The sequence below is a fragment of the Crocodylus siamensis genome, chromosome 9 (genome assembly GCF_052110815.1).
Source record: "Crocodylus siamensis isolate JL-2025a chromosome 9, ASM5211081v1, whole genome shotgun sequence".
NCBI lineage: Eukaryota > Metazoa > Chordata > Crocodylia > Crocodylidae > Crocodylus > Crocodylus siamensis.
The window spans coordinates 20,065,001-20,088,505 of NC_143403.1; the positions used below are offsets into that span (position 1 = coordinate 20,065,001).

General features: G+C 34.8%; 1 protein-coding gene across 1 annotated transcript in view; it reads right to left on the reverse strand.

Annotated features, from left to right (window-relative positions):
• Nucleotides 1–23,505, reverse strand: part of URI1 (URI1 prefoldin like chaperone) — a 53,844-nt gene that overhangs the window by 20,020 nt on the left and 10,319 nt on the right. Inside the window, exons 2-4 of the mRNA XM_090061932.1 lie at nucleotides 18,914–18,948; nucleotides 12,820–12,898; nucleotides 10,833–10,968 (exon numbers count right to left, since the gene is read on the reverse strand). Of these exons, the coding sequence (XP_089918058.1) occupies nucleotides 10,833–10,968; nucleotides 12,820–12,898; nucleotides 18,914–18,948 (250 nt within the window). The remainder of the gene's footprint in view (nucleotides 1–10,832; nucleotides 10,969–12,819; nucleotides 12,899–18,913; nucleotides 18,949–23,505) is intronic.

Below are 23,505 nucleotides of genomic sequence, written 5' to 3' on the forward strand. Positions count from 1 at the left end.
AGAAAGATGGTTGCTAACACTGGCAGATTGTGGTATGAAGAGACTCCCATGCTCACAGATAACAGCACAGGCTGGTAATTACTTAAACTAGAATGGAAAAATCTTTATAAAAGACATAAATTAACTGTTTGATTCATTAGGAAGAAGTTGCAGACCTTTTGTGTGCAATTTTGAATACAAACTGTTTGAACCATTAAAGAAGAAAAATGGGCCAACCCAGCCACAATGCTTCATGGACTGAGTTCAACACCCATTATATCCAAAATTGAAGAATTCCCTCCTTTCTTTTCACAGTGTGACTTCATCACTTTTATTGGGGAAACTATACATATAATCTTTTACACTAATGACTGTCATGGAACCTACTTTTTAAGGTTTCTTGCAATATTCCATACAAGTTAAACAGGGAGATGCTTGACAGATGTCTAAAATAATCTATACCATGCAACCCAAAAAGCGAACTTCTATATGAAAAAGAAAACTTGCAAGAAAAGCTAAAAATGTCTTTTGGGTAACAATTTTTTTAATGAAAAAAGTCTTGAGTAGAGACTCCCTTTAATACCAATAGAGTAAGGTGGTTAGTCAAAACATCTTTCAGAAAATCCTGCAAAACTTTACTCCTATTGTGCTCAGGTCAAACATTTTTACATCACTAGTGCTTTAGTCATCACCATTCCCATGGTAAAAGGCGAACAATTTTTGGCCTGGACTAGTATTTTTTCATGGCAATTCTGAAAATTTGTTTAAAGAACTAGCTCATTTGAGGTACTGTTTTCTGTATAATGTTGCCAACCAATGATACTTTTCAATTTGCAATTTAGAAAATATTAAAAACTTAAGTTGTTGTTGTTTTATCTCAAATTACCTTAAAATACAAACTAATTTGCAGAAGCAGGTCATAACTAGCTGAAAAGGAAATAAAACTTTGCAGAAACTTAGGAATGGGGGGTAAAGGGCACAATTAAAGCCTTATACTAATAATATTAATAGACTTAATTTTTGAGATTAACAAAGAGTGTAATACAAATGCAAATTTTTTAGAAGGGAAGTCTTATCATATAAACTGAGTCTAACAGAAGTTCTTTGAAACCTTAGACTAGTTCTACATGCCCTGAAGGAGTAATGATCTTGTATGGAAAGGTAAGCTGATTTTCCCATCTTAACATTTCTCTTTTGAAATTACCAAGAGCAATAAAAGTAGAAGTTGTCTTACCTGATGCCTTGAAGGAGGCAAAGAAATGCTCCATTAGAACAACAAAGTCATATTCTGCAGAACCTCTCCGGACAGTAAATCCAGACTGCCTTGACTCAAACCTAGAAAGCTGACTGAGTAAACAGTGGAGTTTCTATCTATCTATGCTACTTATGTGGCTATCACTACTGTTAAAAGTGAGAACTTTACACTCTTCCACGTATTTATCTACACAATATGCCTGCATTATAGGGAAGCATAAGTATCTTTATTTTATAGATGGGGACACTGAAGCAAATGTCAAGCAGGCAGTCGGTAGCAAAACAAATGCTAGGTTGGCATGAAACCACTGGACTTTCCTTTCTGCCGATTATCACCTAGCCATGAAACTAAAAACACCCACTTACATCAGAAAATGCATTCTATCCTTAGTCAAACCAAGTTACAGCAAGTTAATCTAGGTTTAATGCAACTCCGACTTCAGCACATTTCCAACTAGTATAAAATGGACTTATACATCCGCTTTACAACACAGTTGATGGTGAATTCCACTGTTTTGTTCCTTGAACAGACTCCCACTCAACATAAAGATCTCTATAGCTGTCCTGATATTCAACAGGCTTTGATGAAACTGACACTACCTTTATCTTTTTGCAACCACAATCTCACACAACAACTACATTGTTCTGAAACCATGTAGAAACTGTTTCTGCCTAGAAGATGCAACTTTCACTAGATTACAGAACTGATATTAAAAAAAATAATAATAATGTATTTTAAAAAACTGGCCTTTTAAAGCAAGCAACAAACAATCAGTCAAATATTTTAATTACCTCAGTTGGCCAAACCATTGTTGGGCAATCAATGCTCGCTGTCCTTTTCCAATAATTGGATTACATTCATATTTTCTGCAGCTCACATCTGGCTGAAACATTATTCCCAAAAAGTATTCTAAATCTAGCTGAACAAGAGTGGTGCCAACACATATTCTTCAGTAATTTCTCTCTTTAAAAGACACAGCTTCTTCACACGTGCTGGACTGTCAGTGACTGGAATCAGTTAAGGAACTGATTGTCCTCACACAACTCCTCTGAGAGCCTCATTTTCCTCTGTGCCAGACATAGCAACAATCACCTCTCACATCTATTTTAGCTCTTTAATTCTACTTTTTCAGTATGTAACCTACTCTCCAAAGTCCAAATTAAAGAAAGGTGGCAGTAGCTTTTGTACTAAATGCTCCCATCTGTGCTTTCACTTCCTGAAGGTAGTCCCACTACACATAAGCGTCTAGCCCGAGACCAATTTTCCTCAGGCTTTTATTTTTCATTCATAATCAATGCGATGCTCAGCTGCTCCTTAAACACGACTAGGTTTCTCAGTCATTGCCTCAACATCAAAGTATTGTTCAACAGAGTAATCTAGATCATCTTTTTTTAAGCCTGGTCTTGAACTGTAAAGAGTATACTCTGTTACATAATAATACTTGGCACTTATATAATGCTTTACATGTTAAAATGCTGTATAAGCATCAACTAATCCATACAATACACCTGTGAAGTAGGTATTACATTCTCTCCTTTTTTACAGGATAACGAAATAGACAATTTAAGTGATTTGCCCTAGGCCACGCTGCAAGTCAGCAAGATAGCTAGGATTATACAGCAGTTCCTAGCTTCTAGCCCCATGGTCAGTCTTCTAGAACATGCTGCCTACTATTAGAAAGAAGATAGAGATCTTCCATTAGCTCAAAGAAAAGCCCTTTCCTTTTTTGAGAGTGTTCGTTAAGTAGCCTCTGTCTTAGGGCATTACGCTGGGTGCACGTAACTCAGAGACAAGGGTAGGATTTTATGCCGTAGACAGCCAACCCCTTACAAGCACCTTTAAGAGGTCTCTGGACAGGTCATGACATAATAATGAGTTTAAAAATTCTTTAGACTTAAAAAGAAACTGTCTCTTTTAAGAAGTTGTAGTTCCTTCTGAAATGAGACCTCACAGAAAACACATCCTTAAAGTGAAGGAGGATTTATACTCTCCTCCCTCTCCTCCCCTATGATTTAAGCTTCTTAAAGCCTTTTAAGATGGATTGAACTAGCGGCTGTTGTCCAACTTTGTCAAATTCAATAATCTTAGGGAAGGCTGACATGGCTTTCAGGTGAACCCTAATAGTTTCTATTTGCATTTCTTTACTAAATAACTTTTAAAAGTTAGTTAGCATTATAGACAAGGCAGAATTTCTGGGACTGATTTTTAGGATTGGCAAAAGGAAGGTAAAGGTGTTTGATTATAAAACATCAGATTGTAAATTCTTATTGAAAACCCATAAATATTTACAAAAAGCAATTGCTAATGAAGTTCCCGCTTTGTTTAGGCCACCACCTTTAGCTTTCCTATCAATCTGAAGGCAATTTGGAGCCTATGCCCCTTGTCTAGCTTTCCTTACCAGTCTGAGACACTTGTGTTCTGTTACACATTTTGATACAAGAACAAATCATAATTTAACGGGAGACTGTATTTCATCTTAAGGAAACAGAGCCCTCTAAAGCCAGGTTTTAGAAAACATGACAACCTACTAATGCCTAAGTTGCATGAATGCTTATCTATGCATTTTGGTTTTAATGGGTTAATTAGCTTGGCTGAATACAAATTTTAATTATCTGTGTTTGATGTTAATGTCCTCAGAATGTTGTCTATATGGATTTGGGGAACCATGGACACTAGTTTGGATACTACCTGATCGTGCCTGGTAGTTACATTGGAATTTAAATAGCAGAAGACAAAAATAGTGAGAACAGGTTGAGCTATTTCAATATGTTACTTTTTGTGAAAAGGGAAAAAGTAAAAATCTATTTAAACTACAGGAACCGATTTGCTTCACCTTCTCCAGTTCATCCTTTGGTGGGCATCAAGAATACACAAACCCTTTCTGTGAGCAAATTTATATTAAAAACAAAGCAAAGCAAAGCCCTGCTTAACAGAAGGGAAATATAAGAAATTTAGCTCATTTTGAAATATAAGTGTGGATTTATTCTTAGTGTGACAAATGCCCTTCTATGACAACTGATCTCATGAACAAACAATATATTGTAGCATACACTTAACTAATGCAAACATATACACTAAATATCTGTTAATATTATGGAAATTTAACTTAGTGTTTAATGCAATTTCATATACACTTTCACTTTCTTAACACTCTGAAGAAAGAAGGTATTTCCTTGCAGAGTCCAGAATTGTCAGTGAGAATGATTAATGTGATGAGTGGGTGGTAAGGCATAGTAAAGATTCCTGTAACTGGTTATTTCCTTGCATTGAAGGGACTATGTGGGTGGATTTAGCACTTAAACCTCAACTGGATTTTAATAAAGTTTTTGTTGGGGGTTAAAAAGCATTTGAAAAATTTTAATGCCAGTATTTAGCCAACAACTATCATCGGTCACCAAAAAAACCTGAAAGACCTTTTTCAGAGCTACATATCTGCTATATGGGTTTTTTCCTCCTCAAAACTCATTTCTATTCTACCCATTTTCTTAGGGTTGTATTGTTTCAAGATTTAAAAAGAGTAGTAAATATTTTTTTTTTTACACATATATGAATTAAGCTCTTTTTATGCTTGTTCTGACATAAATTCAATTTTTTTCTTTATGCCAGGAATTAAATTCTTTAATATGAGAAAATTTTCCATACAGTTACCTGGGTGGTTGCTTTATCCGCTTTTCATAACACAGTTCTGTTTTACTTATTTTATATTGATCTTAATTCTCACTCAATCACAACTCCCAATAACTTCATTTTTGCCTCAGTGGATGCATCTACAAGTTCGAATAATGCGACGCAATAAACTCTGGAGCTGTTTGAGCTGTATTCAACTGTTCCCGGGACAGCAGCAGCTTCAGCCAGAGTGAAACAGCCCCAGGTTGGCAGCAGGCTCAAGGGATCAGCCCCTGACTCTGAGTGGCAGCAGTGGGGCTGGCTGGGGCATGAAGGTGCAGAACCTGCGGAGCTGTGTGGCTAGGTCTCCCACACTTCAGCATTCTCATGCCCCAGCCAACCTGTCAATGTCTACACGTTCATTTTGTCACACTTAATTGCTCCACTATAAGACAGTACAGTTCTTGACAGTACTTATCTTACAGGGGAGCTGATAATTTACTGTGCCTTAATACCAGTACACATGCAAATTGTGACACTTTATTGAGGAGCTAATTAGTCAATTCCACAGTAAAGCACACATATAGGTGCACCCAGTGACTACTAAATAAGGGCTACAGGATTTGTTTGTTAGACCTATATAAGAATCTAACTGAATCACCTCACTAAACGAATATAGTTAAACTGGTACAGAACTAAGTGAAGACAAGCCATTCAACAATTTCTTTACTAAGTTAGCAAGACTTACAGAAACTATTTTTTTAGAAAATCAGGAAACAAAGTACCAATTGGAAATGCCTGTCCTTGCTCTCTTCCTCTTTACGTGGGTTAAAATCCCCAGACTATGATCTGGTAAGGAGTTAAATGCCTCCTGGTGTTGCTGAGCAAATTAGTTTGAACCATGGCGTGAACACATTTCTACAGTGAATTGGATGTGCTAAACCAAGAAGTAACAATTAAAAAGAAATATCAATACATTTAGCTTTGACAATAAAGAAAAGCAAGATCCAGTCTTCTTCAGCAACTCTTCTCTACACTGCCCTGCTCCTTTCCAAAAAGCTTGCTGGCAAGTATACATTTTGAAGAACATATTTTCACACCCCTACATCAAATATGAAAAGGTGTTCCAGACCTCCAAAAAGTCTGTATTCTTGCACAGAAAACTGAAAACTTTAATTTTATTCATTTTCAGAGACAATCTCTCTCTTTCGTGTATTAGTGATAATAAACTAATTCAGCTTTCCCCCTTATCTGCCCAGTTTTACCTTATTTATTAAAAACAATTATTTTTTTTAAAACACTGTATAATAGTGCAATCTAAAGCATCGGTCAATTTTGATTGACACAAATATTTGTATTAAAGGTTACATACTGCAATTTACAAATAGATACTATCACAATACTGTATGTTAATGTAATCAGTATTTTCATTTCATGAATTCATTTGCAGTATGACACTGCAAGGGTATACTTACATATACTCTAGGCACAATTACTTAGTAGTTCAACCATTCTCTTTTAGATAGTTCCTTTTTATTTGATAGGTTTTAACATCATAAAATCACTCCTAGTTGTACGTATGTATTTTAATTCCCCACCTTTTAACATGTTCAGACACCTACCTAACATACTAAATTAATCCACAAATATTTACCAAAAAAACTATTTAATTTCTTTCTATAGTAACTACCACAGGGACCATTGTAATGAAAAATTTCCCATCTTAAAGAATTAATGCGATTACTGATATGGGGAAGAAATGTAATTTATATCATCACAAACATGTAAAGGGTATAATCCCATATTCACAAAAAGAATCTTTATTCCCTCTTTGAATTGTGAAACAATACAGTATGCCTTGAGGAGACCAGAAATATTATGAAGTACCTTAAGCAAGATAATTGTAAGAGAAAAAAACCTACAATTGCATTATTGTTGTGCTAAACTGTGACATACTTAAAAAGCTAATTTCTTTTATTATAATGGAATTTCATATGTTTGTATCCTTTAATCTACTTCACTTTTCTTCAAATTTATATACAAGAGTTTGTGTGCAAGGTAGTTTCCATTACCGGTATTACTAATAAACTACTACTTTTTATTTAATTTTAATTTAAAATAATTTTAAAATACACTTGTCCAGTCTACAAACTTTACTAGATCTATTTTTGACTTTTTATAGCGTTCTAGAACTATCTGAACATACAGGGATGCAATTAAAGCTAACAATAAATGAGAGATTTATTGCAATCCACATAAATGCTATACAAGTAGACATGATCAATATTTTATGAAAAGAGTAATATTTGTTTGACAAGAGTGATTGTCTTAAGTTATACCAAGCAAAGTCTCCCCTAACCAATGAAACTACTGGGTAGCTCAGGCTCTAAGTGAAAAGCAAGGGGGACAAAAAAGAATTCTCACACTGAAATTAGTGTTTTCTAAAGCTGTCACTATAAAAAGATTTTAATTTAAAAACTCTGCAGAGTCGTCCTTTAATTATTCGTTTAAATAAATTTCAATTGACAAATGCTTCTGTTGTATCTGGCCATTTCCTTATTTGGGAGACACAAAGGATGAGCCTGAAGGAATGGTAAATTTTGCATGCCCTTTCCTTTGAAGAGTTAGCTTAACGGATATTGCAAAAGAGAAAAAGAATGAACTGATTACTAATAAATAACTTAAAGAATTAGTATATACATCACATATTGTTATCCCAAATTTCTGTGCCCCTCCCTCTATCATTTGATATACCTTTGATACTGCTTAATTGAAAAAAAAAAAAGCCAAAAGAAACATAGTGCATGGTTGATAATTCTATTTATTTTAAATTTAAGAAGAGTAACACAGTAATACAGAAAACCTTACTGTTTGGAAATAAAATATGATAATGTGATATAATACAATTAAGCTGTAGAACTGCTTTTCAATCAGGGTGCTGCAGCACACTAGGGTGCCTTGAGGTCCTTTCACGGGTGCTGCAGAGCATCATGCAATGTTAGCACTGTTAGATGATTCATAAGATATTTCTAGTTATAGAGAAAGCAAAGATTTCTAATTGGAATTCATAAAGTTAAAAAACATTCTGCCCTACTGTGGTCTTTCGGAGTTCTTTGCAATACAAGAAATAGTTTATTTTTTCTGTAGTCAAAAGACAAGTGAAAATTAAGAGTTGGCATTTTCTGAGTTGGGCGCCATGAGTCTAAAAACATTGAGAACCACTGTTCTAGAGGAAGAAGAAATACATCCATTAAAACCCTCATGTTTCAAGAACATGAAGAGTTTTCAGCTTGATTCTAGTCCATACTATTGTTCTTCATGCAATAATTCATATTCACCAAAGTGTTTAGACTTATGCTTGCCGTAAGTACACAACTGAATACTTTGCTAAATTGGGGGGCTTAACACAGCTACACCTAATTTGGGGGTCTTCTTAAATTTGTTAACTTGAAGTAAGCTTGTCCTCTTTTCCAATGGGGTGATGTGCTCCTTATAAAATTTATGCTCAAAACTAAAGAATTGAATCCTAGAATCCAGCAATGCTGAATGAATATAATGATGTATAATGATAACAATGTGTACCATATTGTAAATTATGAAGCCACTATTACACTTGATCTGAGCCTTCAAGAGGCCAAACACCACTAGGATCAGAAAGCTTTCATATTCATATAACTGCACTGAAAAACTGGGCTTTTAAAAATCTCTGTGAAATACTGTATTGCCATTTCCTGTTTGAGATCATGATAAGAGAGTATGTGCATCCTTGTAATTAGAAAAACAAACAAAAACTAACAATTCAAGAGTCTCTGTTAGCTTCCCTCATTTTACTTGAAAAGACTTTAGTCCAATGTGTGAGTTTTATTGAGTATCAATGAAAAAAAACACCATTTTCCTTGGAATCCTGTACATTAATATGGCTCTTATACAGCAACTGCACACAATATTTGACATACAAGTTTTTTAGTTAATATCAGTGTTAGGGAGCCTCCCACTGGCAGCCATCACACAGCTTAAAAGTAATATGCAAGACATCAACAGAATGGAGGACTCAGATCCAGACATCATTAACTATCTTGCTTTAAAAGAACCTAATAATTCTGAGTTCACATTTTAATGATAATTTATAAGACCATAAAAGAAAATAATCCAGCATTTACTCCATGTGCCCTGGCAGACTACTCAGTTTTCAGGCATCTACTATGCAAAGTCAAATGAGTTTCACTGAGTTTAATGGTGATAAAAATATTCCTCAACACTGGAAAGAGCAGGACCAAGAGAAAAGAAATGGGTCTCAAATCTAGAAGCTATTTTAAATACCATAGATAATGATGAATAAGAAGAAAATTTTAAGATATGATAATTATTGCAAGAAACCAAGATAAAAAAATTACTACAAGAGAACAAGATAAAAATAAACTAAATGGCTTGGTTAAAAACTTTTGTAAAAAAACAAAATAGAAATAAACCTGCAAAAATATGTTACTTATACAAAGTTATTATTCTTGTGTACATGCCAGTCCATTATAAACAAGTGAACAGAATATTTTCAGAGGGAAAGCACCTGAGGTTTTCTGTTCCTGGCAGCAGCAAGGATAGCAGAATTTATAAACAAAATAACCCAATGTACATAACTATGTCACATACACAAGTTAAACTACAAGACCTAGTCATTCAAGGATAAAAGATTACACAACTTTCTAAAGTAAAACTGGTACTAAAAAAATAACTCAGAAGTTCTCTCATAAAAGGTCAGGAGTCCACAGCAGAGGCTAAAAGGTATCAATTTTCAGTTAAATTCAACTTTTTTTCCCTTTCCTTGACACTTAAAGAATCACACTCTTTCTGAACAAAGCAAGGTCTAAACTAAGGCGCTAAGTGAAACAGAAAGTTGACAGATTTTCCCACTTCCCGTACTCTTCTTTGAAGGCCTCCAGGCTCTTCAAAGCCAGAATCCTTAGTATCAAGTAAAACTAGCTGCAAACAAACAGAAAATGCCAATCTCCCTCTGCCTGGTTCTCCCACCAGAAGGGGGGAAACAAAAAAGGGTCATACCCAGGGCATTTAAACCTCTCCAGATCAACGGAAAAGTTGTGCAGAGGAGAACTGAGCAAAGCAACTGACCTACACGTCCAAATGAATGAGACAGAACAAACCAAGTGAGGGGGAAACATATCCGGGGGGGAACAGGACGGGGCTGGGAAATAGGTATGTATGCATAAAAAGGACCAGGAAGCAAAGAAGAAGCAGCAAGGAGAGACACATGGACAAAACAAAAGCCAGAAGAAATAAACAAAAATAGACTATGCAGTTCATTCCACCTCCAAGCCCTGGTTTATTACATTAAAGTTAAAAGAGAAAAATGCTTACTGTTACTTTGTCATGCAAGCAATTGCTATAGTTGTAAATAATTGCCACATCCATTCTATGTGAGAAGTGAAAATCAGGATATCTGTGTGACCCCAACCAGGACATTTCTGTCTGGTCCATGAAACAGGTGTGGGGACAAGGACTACTCTGAAAGACTTGTGAATCCCTGAATCTAACAGGATTGATGCGTTTGTTTTAAACATTTTTAAATGTAAACCTTTATAATTCTTCATTGATCTTGTGGTTGGCTTACTAATGCCTATGCCACCAACTGAGTTTGGAATATTATACACACCATTACAAAAACTGACTTATTTTAGACTGCATAAAGCTCTAGGTACTGTTTCCCATACAATATTATGAAAACATCACTCCAAACCCTATTTCCTTGTCAATTCTGCGTTTCCATAAGCCAGTTCACCAAAGCTTTTAAAGTTGTCTAATCCCCTCTACTCCTCTTATTAAATCATATCACCAACCTATATATTTTAAAGAAATGCAATTACAGAAGGCACTTTGGGTATACTATGCCTTCCATTTTTATGTATCTTAATATGGACATGCATCATTTTAAGTAATAAAGAAAAGTAATATTATTTATAATATTTATAAACATACATACGTTTTTTTCTGTGCTCAACTAGGCCAACAGCTTGCTTTGCTGAGCATTTGGAAAACCAGTTATCCCCAAGCAGAACAGTGACCTCATTGGTATGGACAAGTTTTCCTGGCATGAAGGCAAGGGGACCAAAAGGTACCTGTGAACAGCACAGAAGAACCAGCAAAAAACACACTATTAGAATGAAATTAGGTGGTTAATCATGACAACTTGCACAGAACAAAAGAATTAAGACGTAACACGGGACAAAGCTATCTCAAAACCCCATAGAGCTGCTATTTACGATAAACACATGATAAGTATTCACACTGCCAGATCAGAATCTCAAGTACAGTCTGAATTTCATGTGGTGTTTTATATTCATCACAAGAAGTTAAATTTAATCAGAAAAACTTTGAGCCGTAGAATCTTTTTGAGACTTACCCATGGATCTGACAGGAAAACAGAGTCCTGCTATATTATTACTTAGATCCTTACATAAAAATATTGCATCTCATTTAGATTAGTAAAATATTTATTATATATAAAATACACACAATTTATTATTTTCCAGTAAGCTTAACATTTTTTAGACCTGTAACATTTAAAAAGCCCCTACCAACTCAAATTTCAATTGCTCTTTTATTTATGTGCCTAATATCTACTTAGGAACCTTAAATCAAATCTGTTTTTCTTCAGCTTCCAGTAGCTCTGCAGAGTGGGAGAGTTTACTGACTGACACACTTCCTGCTCTCATTCCTCAACATGAAGGTATCATCTGCACATCACTGGTGGCCCACAATTTGGGAACCATTCCTATAGAACATATTCTTCATATGTACCCCGCATCCCAAAGTGAATTTACAGGAGTCTTCGGAACACCATTCTGAAACGTTTATTAGCCTCCAAAAAGCACAAGCAGCAAAATTCACATATGCAGATAGTAGACTGGTGAAATAGAGACTGTTACTATAAGTTTAACAAGGTAGGCTTGAATTCACTTTATTTTAAAGATCAGAATAAATGAATCTAGTACAATTTCTCAGCGTTTTGCAACAAGATCACTTATTCATAGAAGCAGAGTCGGAAGGGACCTTGTAGATCATCAGGTCCAACCCCCTGCCCTGGGTAGAGGAGAAAAACCGGGCTCAAATGACCCCAGCCAGGTAAACATCAAGCCTCCTCTTATTTTCTTGATAGCTGAAGATAAGAGCAATCCACAAGTGTAAATATATCTCCCCACTAACATCTATAAAAAGTGCTGAACTGTCAACATCCAAACGTAATTTTTTTCCCCAAACCAAGACACATACTTTCCAACACTGTCTTATAAACACAGTTCAAGAGTTCTGAAGTAATGCCCTAGAGATAAATGAGACTATATGCCATTAACAAATAACTAATTAAATTCAGCCTTTTCAAAGATATAGTTTGAACTGGGCATAAAATAGATGAGTTAAACCCATAGCAGTACGTTTATAAGGTCAGGTATAAGAACTGGTAGGTCTGATCCACTAAGACTAAAGTTTATGGGAAGATGTACACTTACTATGAAAGAATCAAAACATGAGAATAGACCACTGTGTCAATGGGAAGATCATTAAAACAAAAATTAGCAGCACCTTTTTATATAAAAATCAATGTCCCAGAGTTTAATTCTGTGAATCAGAGAATATGATGGCCTGTTTCTTCTCTGGCTAACAGGAAATGGCTAAGTACCATATTTGAGTCATAATTATAGTTTTCTATATAATAAATTTGCATATCAAGTATGTCAGATTTTGTGCTAGCATTTATGTCATCAGTTCTCAATTGTCAGTAACATAATTTCTAATGAATCTGAAAGAAGAGGAGGAGAGAAAAAGCAGCAAAGGTTTAACTATTACTATAATTAATGTATCATTACTAAGAACTATATGGTAAACCAAGATAATATACCTCATAGTCACAAAAGAAACCTGAGATACTAAAAACTTAGTCCATTATTTTGAGCGAACCATATTGTACATACCATGATATCATAAGACAGTTTATCAGGCAATGTACTGAGTCGTTCTTGAAGAGCCTCATAATCACTCTCCACCTTCTTCCTGTTGACAAATTTAAGTGCATTTAATCTCATTTATATATAAAATAAAGAATAATCTTCTGATAATATAGTATCAGTGCTCCACTGAAAGATATGTGAGAACTAACTGTTTTAACTCATAAAATGTAGATTCATTTAAAATGTTAGAGTAAAAAAAATCCCCACACATCATCATAATCATCAGCCACTGGTGCATGCGCATGTGCATACGAACACATGTATATAGAAGTAATTTAGGTTAAAAAATTTTTATGATGACCCTTTTGTTGAGCTGTAAAATTCCAAGGTGGGGAGGGAGAGAAATAGTTCTCCTCCCTGCTTTTGTAGCTCTCGCACAAGGTCAGCAGCTAAACCACCATCATAATTTAGAAGAAACTCTGAAATCCCAATTTATATTTTAGCAGAGACATGGTCTCTTCAGATTCTTCAGAACATGCTTTACAATAAACCATCAGTACCTCTTGTGAATACTTTAAAAAGAATATTTTACTGTTAAATACGACTTCTGGCTGAAATTTCTGTCCCCAAAAACAGTCAACATTCCTTCAAGATGATGACTTGACCACTGGGAATGTGTAACTTCTTGAAGCATCAACAAGCAGTGTAAATGTGGAACACTTTCTCCTGTTCCCCTGACCAGGACAGTATAAGTACTTCTCAAATGTTACACACTTGCATACTTCGGGAAATTTAACACCATTCCACATGGGAATGTTTTCTTCCAGAGAATATTTTCCTATGAATTTCTGAAGAACTAGCATACATATTTTTCCCCATCAACTTAGATGAGCATTTTATTACTGTTTTCTATAACATAGCTTTCCTATTATAGCTTCTCATTCATGATTTTGTTGAAGCCAACATCTTTAAAGTGTCCAAACAGGATTATACAAAAGGCAAGAATTGTTGAAGGTAATGTCTTCTATCAGACTAACAACATGGTTGGGATAGAGTGAGGCTTTTGAATGCAATATGTTAATGAAGAATACACGCCATTTGAAAGGTTGTCTAAGTCTATCCTAACCATGCAGTTGGTCCAATAAAGGATATTGCCCACAACAATCCTTGCCTCTCGCATAATTTCTGGATCATCACAGCTACAGCATCGTTTCAACAATACCAAACAGGATCCCAAATTCCCATCTTATAAGCTGAAAATTCATGGATAACTGCAGTGAGAAGTTTATTTTAGAAAAGATCTTAGGAATTTATTTTGCAAAAGATCATTTTTTATACTCCCCAAGAAGTTTCTTATCTGTAAGTTGCCTGGTTAAATAGCACCTATCTAGTTCATAAAATTAACAACAGCATGTAGAAGCAAATGAACAGGTTAAAGGAAAAATCATCCTGAAAACCCAGAAACCTGTAACACAAATTAAGAAAGGCCTTTCAGCCCTGAGAATTCCGGATAATTGCAACTTTCTAGGAAGCTATCAGATGAGTATCTCAATAAAAAACAGAAGTCTAGATGTAGCTACCATTTCTCTCAAGTTTCTTACACACAAACTTTCTATTGCATGAGGTAATCATGAAAGATTTCTGAGATACAGAACCTTCTATGCCATTTTGGACAATCTATCCTAAATTGCAGGGTGGCCTGATTCAAATCAAGGCAATTTAAATCACCACAGTAAAAGCCTCGATTTAATCATCAATTTTAATCAACTTTTCATTTGTACTACACTTGTTTTCTAAAGGAAGGTGCATTCTCATTGGTATAACTATTAAAAAATGCAGATTTACAACTAAATAGCAGCTTTACACTAGATGTGGTACTTTTTGTGTTAGCTTGGAAAATACTCTAGAAAGATGTGTAGTTATTTATGTAATTATATAGCATAATATTTTCAGATTCTTATTAATTTTCATTCTTTATTTTTTAGAAAATAGTGGGTGATCTATTGGTTGCGTGTTCTCCACAAATCAAGTCCACAATATAGTACATGACCTGCTACACTACATTTATAAAGCTTGATGTTAACAGTTTCCTGATTCATCTTCTACAGAGAAAAGGGTAGCATGTAACTCAAATTTTCTAAAAGAGGCTAGTGGATTCACATATTCATTTTTTATGCAAATATTCTTAGGATAGTATATTAAGTCTAAGCCTGAATATATTCTGTACTACATTCAGATTCCATTGAAACAGATTAAAAAAAAGCTGAACAGAAGTGGGCAACTTGATTTGTGGATAAGGAAAAGCAAGGCTCTTAATGGATCCTTTAAAACTATTATTCTCCATTGTCTTACTTTCCAAAATAGAGCTGAATCCTCTTGATCAGTTGAGTTTAAACTTTTGAAGTGGAGGACTGGGTGCTTACTCCACCCCTCTGGCAAGGGAGGCCGGAAAGGAGAGGGCCGCAAATGTCAGCGGAAGGGGGAGGAGAGAGGTGAGGAGGGACAGAAGCCAAGAGCTTACCCCCTAGTAAGCTGCACCTGTCTAAGGGAGGGCCAAAAAGAGAAGAAGAGGTAAAAGGTATTCCTATTTTCATGGTTATGAGCTTGTGTTTCAGTTTCTTTTTAGGAAGAGCAAACTTTGTAAGAGCTGGGAGGGACTGCAGATGAAGAGAACATGAGTTTCTTCTTATAACTAGGTTTCATGGAACTGGGATCCTTGAGAAAAATGACTGAAGATCTGTCATCCTTTCCTTTTGTGAAAGAAAATAAATGATAGCTTTGTATAAGGAATGTAAAATTCTATTTTAATTACCCCATCTGCCTTCTTTAAAAGATTCTTTCACAGAAGCGAAGGCTGATCAAGCAAATCTTAGGCAATGTGCATAAGCCACGAAAGGAAACAGAGGGCTCTTCTTACTGCCTACTGCCTGCTTGGTTAATACGCTGACTAGAAAACTGGAAGCAATGTAAAAATAATAAAGATGATGCTAGCACTTTTGCTCCCTGAATCAGATCTAGAAGTTAGTTTGGTTTGGGGTTTTTTACCCCTTCCCTTTCTTTTTTAAATAACTATCCAATAAGGAATCTGGACGTGATGGTAACAAGATTCATATAACACCTTTTCAGCTACTTGTTAAAATGACTTGACAGTTTGCAGTTGGCTTGTATATCAAGTCTGTGAGAGCCTGAAACCCAAAGCATTTATCTCGATGTGCCTTTGTTTGTGTTGCTATCCTATTAAATATTTGAAAGCCCTTTACAAGGGATGACCAGCTGGTTAAGTAGCATGATGTCAACACCTGCTGTTGAAGGGCCTCCCAGGAAAGGTGCCAAACTTAAAGACCAAGTACTAAGAGTCCATAATGAACATGTAGTTCAGAAAATAACATTGAGGACTCCAGATATACTCTTTCCAAGGGCTCATCTTCACAAACCTTACCTTTGTTATGACATGGTAATGACCATTCAAATTCCAAAATGAGCGAATATTTTTTAAAGATGCATAGAACCAAAAACAAAACAAAACAAGGGCAAGTCATTCTATTGTTTTTCTGACATGCAAAGAGGAGTATCCTTAAGAAACAAAAAACAGAGCATGGAAAATAAGTGCTTTTCTTCCTACAAAGAAAGGATTAGCTCTCTGATGATTTTAGGCCTCAAACACTTCCCAATTTAACAATTTTTCTGTCTGCCTGGAAAGAAGGTATCCTTTAGGATTAGACACTACCAATTAACCAAATGCGAGTGCTAGAGGAACTGCTCTAGTCAAAGCCAGAAAGATTTGACTGCATTAATACACATGTTCTATATTAGTGATACTTGGAAGCTAACTTTCTGATGTGGTTACTTACCCTTAAGAAGGAGAGAGTTTAGGGGAAAGAACAAAAGAACGGTTTTTCAAAAGAACTACCGTACCTTGCCAATAAAATTTCTACTGTGGAAGTCTGGAAATACAGCCACATTATAATCGTTTTGTTGGACCAACTGTGTAGTGGAGATAGAATTAAACAAGCTTTCAGACGCAAGACATTCTCCAAGGTCACCTTGGATTCAAAAGCTTGTCCAACTCCATCCTAACTATATAGTTGGTCCAATAAAAGCTATCACCTTAGAGAAATCCTTGTCCCTTGCATAGTCTCCAGACCATCATAACAAAAAGACAAGAAACAACAAAAAGAAAAAGGATGAATCAATACAACTAGTTGATTTAAAACAGCCTTGCATATGGGAGGAATCATCCTCCCTTTCCACCTACTGGCACATTTATGAAATGAACACTTTGGTCTACTGACTGAACATGTAACAAAAAAATTAAAATAAACACCTGTGCTTCAAAGAGAGAAGACTTATTTACAACTGGATTTCACTTATGAAAATGCCTCTCTGCATGAAAATTATTTGACTTATACATCCTCTTTCATATTTGAACAGTTATTTATGTGTATAAACTTACACTTAAAATAGCAAACTAGACTTATAAGTGGAACATTTTAAGATAATTTATTAAAATTTGAGCATCCTAAAACTTCATTTCTCATTCAATTCTTTTTAACAGTCTTCTGTACTATTAGCTACTGAAACAAATCATCCAGTTGAAATGGATGGATACTTAGTTCTTGCACAATCAGGATCTAAATACAAATACTAAAAACAACATTTTTGTCATAAAAAGCTGTGTACATGCTACGTAACTGCTCTTCTACATAAAACCTGTCATCCCAGATTTTTAATTCTTTATGTAAACACCCCAAAATTAGTTATGGGCCAATACTAGTAGCTTATTGTTTTAAAAACACATCCTTCACACCTACCCTTCAAAAAACAGACATTTATATATAGAAGTAAAAGAAAACAATTTAAACGTTGTCAACTTTTGTTTGAAAATGATGCATCAGAGCTTCAAAAGAGCTTTTTGGGGGGAGAGGAGGGTAGGCAGAGATCATTCCTAGTAGCAGTATATATAACCATGATGGCCTAAATGTGAATGGATAATTTTCAAACCCCTGAAAATAGAAGTACATTATGGAAATAGTGGCTTAACTACAACAGCACCAGTGGGCACCTCTATAATGTTGCTTTTATTGAAAATTAAGAGTGTCTCTGAATTTTAAACGTAAGTGAAACATATGAGTTTTAGATTGCAAGCCAGTAGTCAGAATTTAATATGATGATGTGTATAGATTGCACCGATTTTTTTTACTCTTATCCACTGTTTGCAGCTTATATGCATTTAAAATAAAAACATTTGATACACACTAACTATAAATTATTTGCTTGGAGATCTTTCAAGCATGAAGAAAAAGCCTCTTAAAATAAATTTAAAATATTATATGCTTGATGGTGTATAACCAAAGGTTTAATCTCAGCACTAAAAGGGGCAGTTGCTGTGATTCTGCAATAACCCTGCAGACAATAATCAAGACAGCTCCTGTTGTTCTCTCAGTAAAATCATGGTAAACACAGCATGGATATATTGTAATTTGATATCTGTAAGATCAACTGTTATATCTCACAGTAACTCATAATATAAGATTCTATTCACCGTTAAATGTACATTTTCCTCCAATGCCACATGAAACTGTTATTTACTAAGCATGTTTTCCATTAACTATAGATTACCATATTAAAAGCAGCAGAGAAAAAAGTGCCATTTTAAAGGACAACCCATTTTCTCTAACCGTTAAATATTAAGGTTTATCAAAAACAGTTAGCTGTAAAAATGCTAAATGTTATAAATTCTCTACATTTAAAAAAAAAAAGTTAATTAAGCAGCTGCACTTAATACAAAACAACAACAAAAACTCCATATCTGGAACACCTATTTAGTAATATTCTTTCCACAAGTTACTTGGGGAAAATTAAGAGGAAGAAGGAGACTTAAAAAGAATTATACACACTGAAATTCCAACATATTTGAGAAGACAGTGATATCACAGGGAAAATATATACATTTGAAAGAAGGAGCACTGCAATAAATCAGACCCATCTCAAACTATAAACCCTAACATATCCTAGTAGAGTTTGGCAAGCATTATTATAACTGTAGGGTACTTTACTAAAACACAAGCAGGTTCTTCCATCAGTATTTTAGGCATGTAATCAAACATTTTTCACTTACCAGTGCTGGATTTTTTCTTGGCAGCTAGTGACCACCTGTCATTAAAACAGATAACTGCTCATGAAAAAACAAGGCTAAGCACACAGCTGCAATATCAATGTATCAGAAACTAGAACAGTAGCTTTACAGATTTGGTAGCGTCTCTATATACATTTTTATTTGTCAATGCAAAGGCATGTGAATGTTACTTCTTAAGTAGCATGCTTTATCACAATACTAATGCAAACTGATAACTGCAGAACAAATCACAGCTTTCCAATTCATATTTTGGTACGTCGTCTGCTCCATAACTATTATGTGACATATGATATAAGATAAGCAGCATTTTGTATAATCTGCAGATCTATTTTCAATGTTATATGTTTTGTAAGAAAAAGCAAACAATATAAATTATAACAAAAACCAATGTAACATCCATGCTTGTTCATTTAAAAAAAAAAAAAAAGGAAAAATTTTCCAGGGCTGCCTTTATCATAACATCTACAAATGGTGGTTTCACTAACAATATTATTCTGAAACAGTACAAATGAATTTTGCCGGGTTTAAATGCAAAAAAAATTGTCTCTAGTATATCTTTTGTTAAATAGAAAACAGAAAGACACCCAAGCAGCCCACTTTTTTTTTTTGAAGTTCAGATTCCCCCAGGAGACCAAAAGTTAACCATTTCATAATATGCTTAAGACTATGCATTTAAAACATTAAGTTAAAAACAGAAAGTTATTTAGATTAATAGCGTAGGTGCAGACAAGATATGTTTTTGCTGCGGTGGTCTGCTGTATCACAACTGGATGGACATTTTTTCTTTCAAAAACATATTTTGAACTTTGAATAATACACACTGGAATGTATAATACAGACTATTTCACTCAATTACATAAAATGTAATGAAGCTGTGAGTCAATTAAATGTCTAGACTTGTTCTCAATAGAAGCATTTTCCAAATATTTTTGAAAATTCTGTTTTTACAAATTGCCACAAAAATCCCAGTAGTTAAAAACAATTAATGGGATAATTTCCAGAAAAACCCCAACCACCATCTTCAACTTCCACCAAAATCATTAGAGCTTTAAAAAAAAAATGTGCAACAGAATGAAGAGAATTGCTTTTTGGCACATGTGCGCCCATTACGGGAGGACTCTACAAAATTTACTCAGGGAAGTAGATAAAAATCAAAATACTTGTGTCAGCTAACAAATGTAGAAAAGCTGAAGGATCAGTTCTGTATTTACAGCCTCACAACTCCATAAAAACCCCACACAGTGGAATACATAGTTGATCATCTTACTCCAGGGTTAAACCTTATGCTTGGGCAGTCTATAAATTAAAAACCTCTTTAATTCCTATTAAATTATTTCTCCTAACAAATTTGCTATTTTTAAGTCTAAGACACAAAGGCAGGTTTCTATAGGATATACATTCACAAAGCTATACAGATATTACATTAATATAAGGTCCACTTTAGAATAAAGCTTTACTAATAGAAACATTGCATAACAGTGGTAATATACAAAAAGGGGCCGCTTTAACACATAGTAAAACAGAAAATATTATATCAACATATTTCACTGTTTCAGATTTGGTGGTGATTGCAAAGTACACAACATAATTAAGTGCACAAAAAATGTTTATGAAATCCTTTAAGAAAGTTCCAGGTTAATTGCCCCATTAAAGATGAAGCTGGAAAAAAAAAGGCAGGAAGCTTTCCATTCCCAATACATGACTTTCCATGCATGAAGTGAGCTAAAAGCACAAAAAGAAAAGCCCTGCAAACCATAAGAGCAGCATGTTCATTAACCTCTACATGATAATCCTTTCGTAGCTGCATATTAACTAGTTACATATTCATAATCATTTACATTATTTAGAGGACCTTCTATGAAAATTTCTAGGCTATATCCATTAGCTACAATGTTAAAGGTTACAGAAGATAGTCTACTTAATGTTTCCAGGAAGCTTTTTTAATTAGTAAATATGTAAATTGGACGCATATGCTTTTTGTATTTTTTTTTAAATGGACCATCAGTACAACAGTATATAGATATATGCTGTTTCCACCATCCTTTATCCCCTTAAAAACAATCAATAAGACCAATCAATTTTAATTTAATTCGTCTTCTTTGATACAATCTTCCATGAAGGAATACCAAAGGGTGGAACCAATAACAATCTCTACTGTGGCAACAATAAAATAAGGGACCTCACGGAAGTGCTAACATTACCAGCTTCAATATGTTTTTATTCATATCTCAAGACTGAAGAAATAACTAAATATCTGAAGAGATGTTGTAAAAATCTAGGAGTCAATCATGTATTACATCTATGTTCTTTGATGGGACAGTCAAACTGTTACAATACCTGCAACAATAAGAAGCAAAGAACTATATCCAGCTCTTCTGAGTCTCTTAACTCTATGCTCCTAGAAACAACATATACATATACCTTTGTGAACAATTTTTAAATGGCTAATGACAAGGTAAATACATACATGCACAGGTGAGTTATAGTTCAGTTTTTCTGGCCTACTAATGCTACCAAAACTACGTTACCTTTAAGACACAGTAGAATGATATCAATACATAGGAATGTATTGATATCATTCTACTCTGTCTTATTTTCCTTCTATGACTTATTTTCCTTCTAGGCATAACAATATATGAATGTGCAAATCTATGAGGTTAACAGTAGTTTATCTGCATACTAAAATATTTAAAGTGTGCTATTAAACTATACTCGCAGCAAACTTAACATTAGCTAATCGAGTGTTCAGTTATTAAAAAGAATCTACTTTTAGGAAAAAAAAAACTTTAGTTAAAATTAAATGGGAATAGACAAGTATCTTGTTTCCTCTCTCTCCCCAACAAACTTAATATTTCTCCAGATCTTGATTCAATACATGCATATCTGATTTCAGAAATGCTTACTACTTTTCAGTTTGATCACCAAGCATGCCACCTGCCTGAAGAGCTTTTGCACGTTTGTCTCGTTTTCTGCTATTTACATTGTGGGTAGCCACAAGGGGGCACTGTCTTATGAGTTTCCATGCTAAGTATATACGGCACACAGTAAAAAAAAAAATGGTGGACAAAAGCATGGTTTTAAATAACTATTATTTGCAAATTTTTCCAGTGGTCCTCTCTTCAGTTTTAATTACTTCTTGAATACAAACCAGGCATAAAAAATAATAATTGCTGGGTCTATTTTTCATTTTTTCAAGCTATTTAAACTGAACCTTTCCATTACTTCTGTTTTAGGGAGTAATTTAAGTTTTAACCCTTGTTCCTATACTTGCCAACTGTTATCCCCAATTAGTAGTACATCACAGCTGAAAGATGAACTAGAATGAAGATACAGCACTATATTGGGATGGTGGGTAATATAATTAAAATAATGGATTTTGGTTTGCCTAGTAAACATAGCTGATTTTAACCACAGACTTTATATTGTACTCTTATTTTTAATGCCATGTATTAAATGCTAATACAAGTGTGGCGACAAATAATGAGCATGTATTTCATAATCATGATTCCTTTTCTAAGTATCCAAGGGTTCCAGTGCTAGCATAATGAAGCTCACAGGCTGTTGAAACAAGAGTATCCACACACTGCTCTGCTGCATAGCAGAAGACACTCTTCACTGTCTTAAAGACAGAAACATTCCTTCTTCAGCAGCCACACAACTCCTTCTCCATTGTCCAACCAGCCTTTCAATATATATAATTTTTCTCCATCTTCCATCTGAGGAACTGAAAGCCCTTCACATGCATTAATTAAAATTTGCAACACACTTTTGGGGGACAAATTAGCTTGATTTAACAGGGCAACTGAGTGACTTAACTGAGATTACACATCAGTCCACAGCAGAGCCAGGAGTAAAAGGCAGATCTCCTGACTCACAATCATCAGATATAATCACTGCACTGCACTCCCTCAACAGACTGTTTCTTAGAAATGAAGATGGGTTGAATTATGGGAAGAGAAGAAATGATCTAACATGCAAGCAGGTTCTTACCTCTGCAAGCCTATCAATTTCAGATCTACTTCCCATTCCTGTGCAGGTGCTTCACTTCCCTTCCTCTCTTTCTTGAAAGAGACAGTATGCTCATTCATGCTTTTCATCCTGTTACTTCTGTGCATATCTAACCCAAACACTACCCCAATGTCAGGCAGTTCTTCAAGACGAATAGTACTTTTGTGAAGTGCAGTATATGATAACCCTTATGACTATTTTCTTTAAAAAAGGCTGAGTCACATGCGCTACTTCCTAAATCCTAGTCATTTGCAGTTTTCTGAGGCTGTCCTCTCCAATAAAGAGCCTCTCTCACCACCCCCCATCTTACCCTCACATTGCACATAGCAGCACAGTGAAGCTAATCTGCTAATTCTTATCTATTTCCTACAGGCTCTGGGTAACAATAGGACAAACTGTCAAGCCTCTGATCAGTTTTCTTTATGCTGCACCTTGGGAAAAGCTACAATTGGCAGAGATGGCACTGAAGTCATCTCTTGGCAGTTGACTGAACCTGTCACTAGATTCATACTGTTATGGTTATGTTCACAAGCTAGAAACTACTTTTTTTTAGATGACATCTCAAT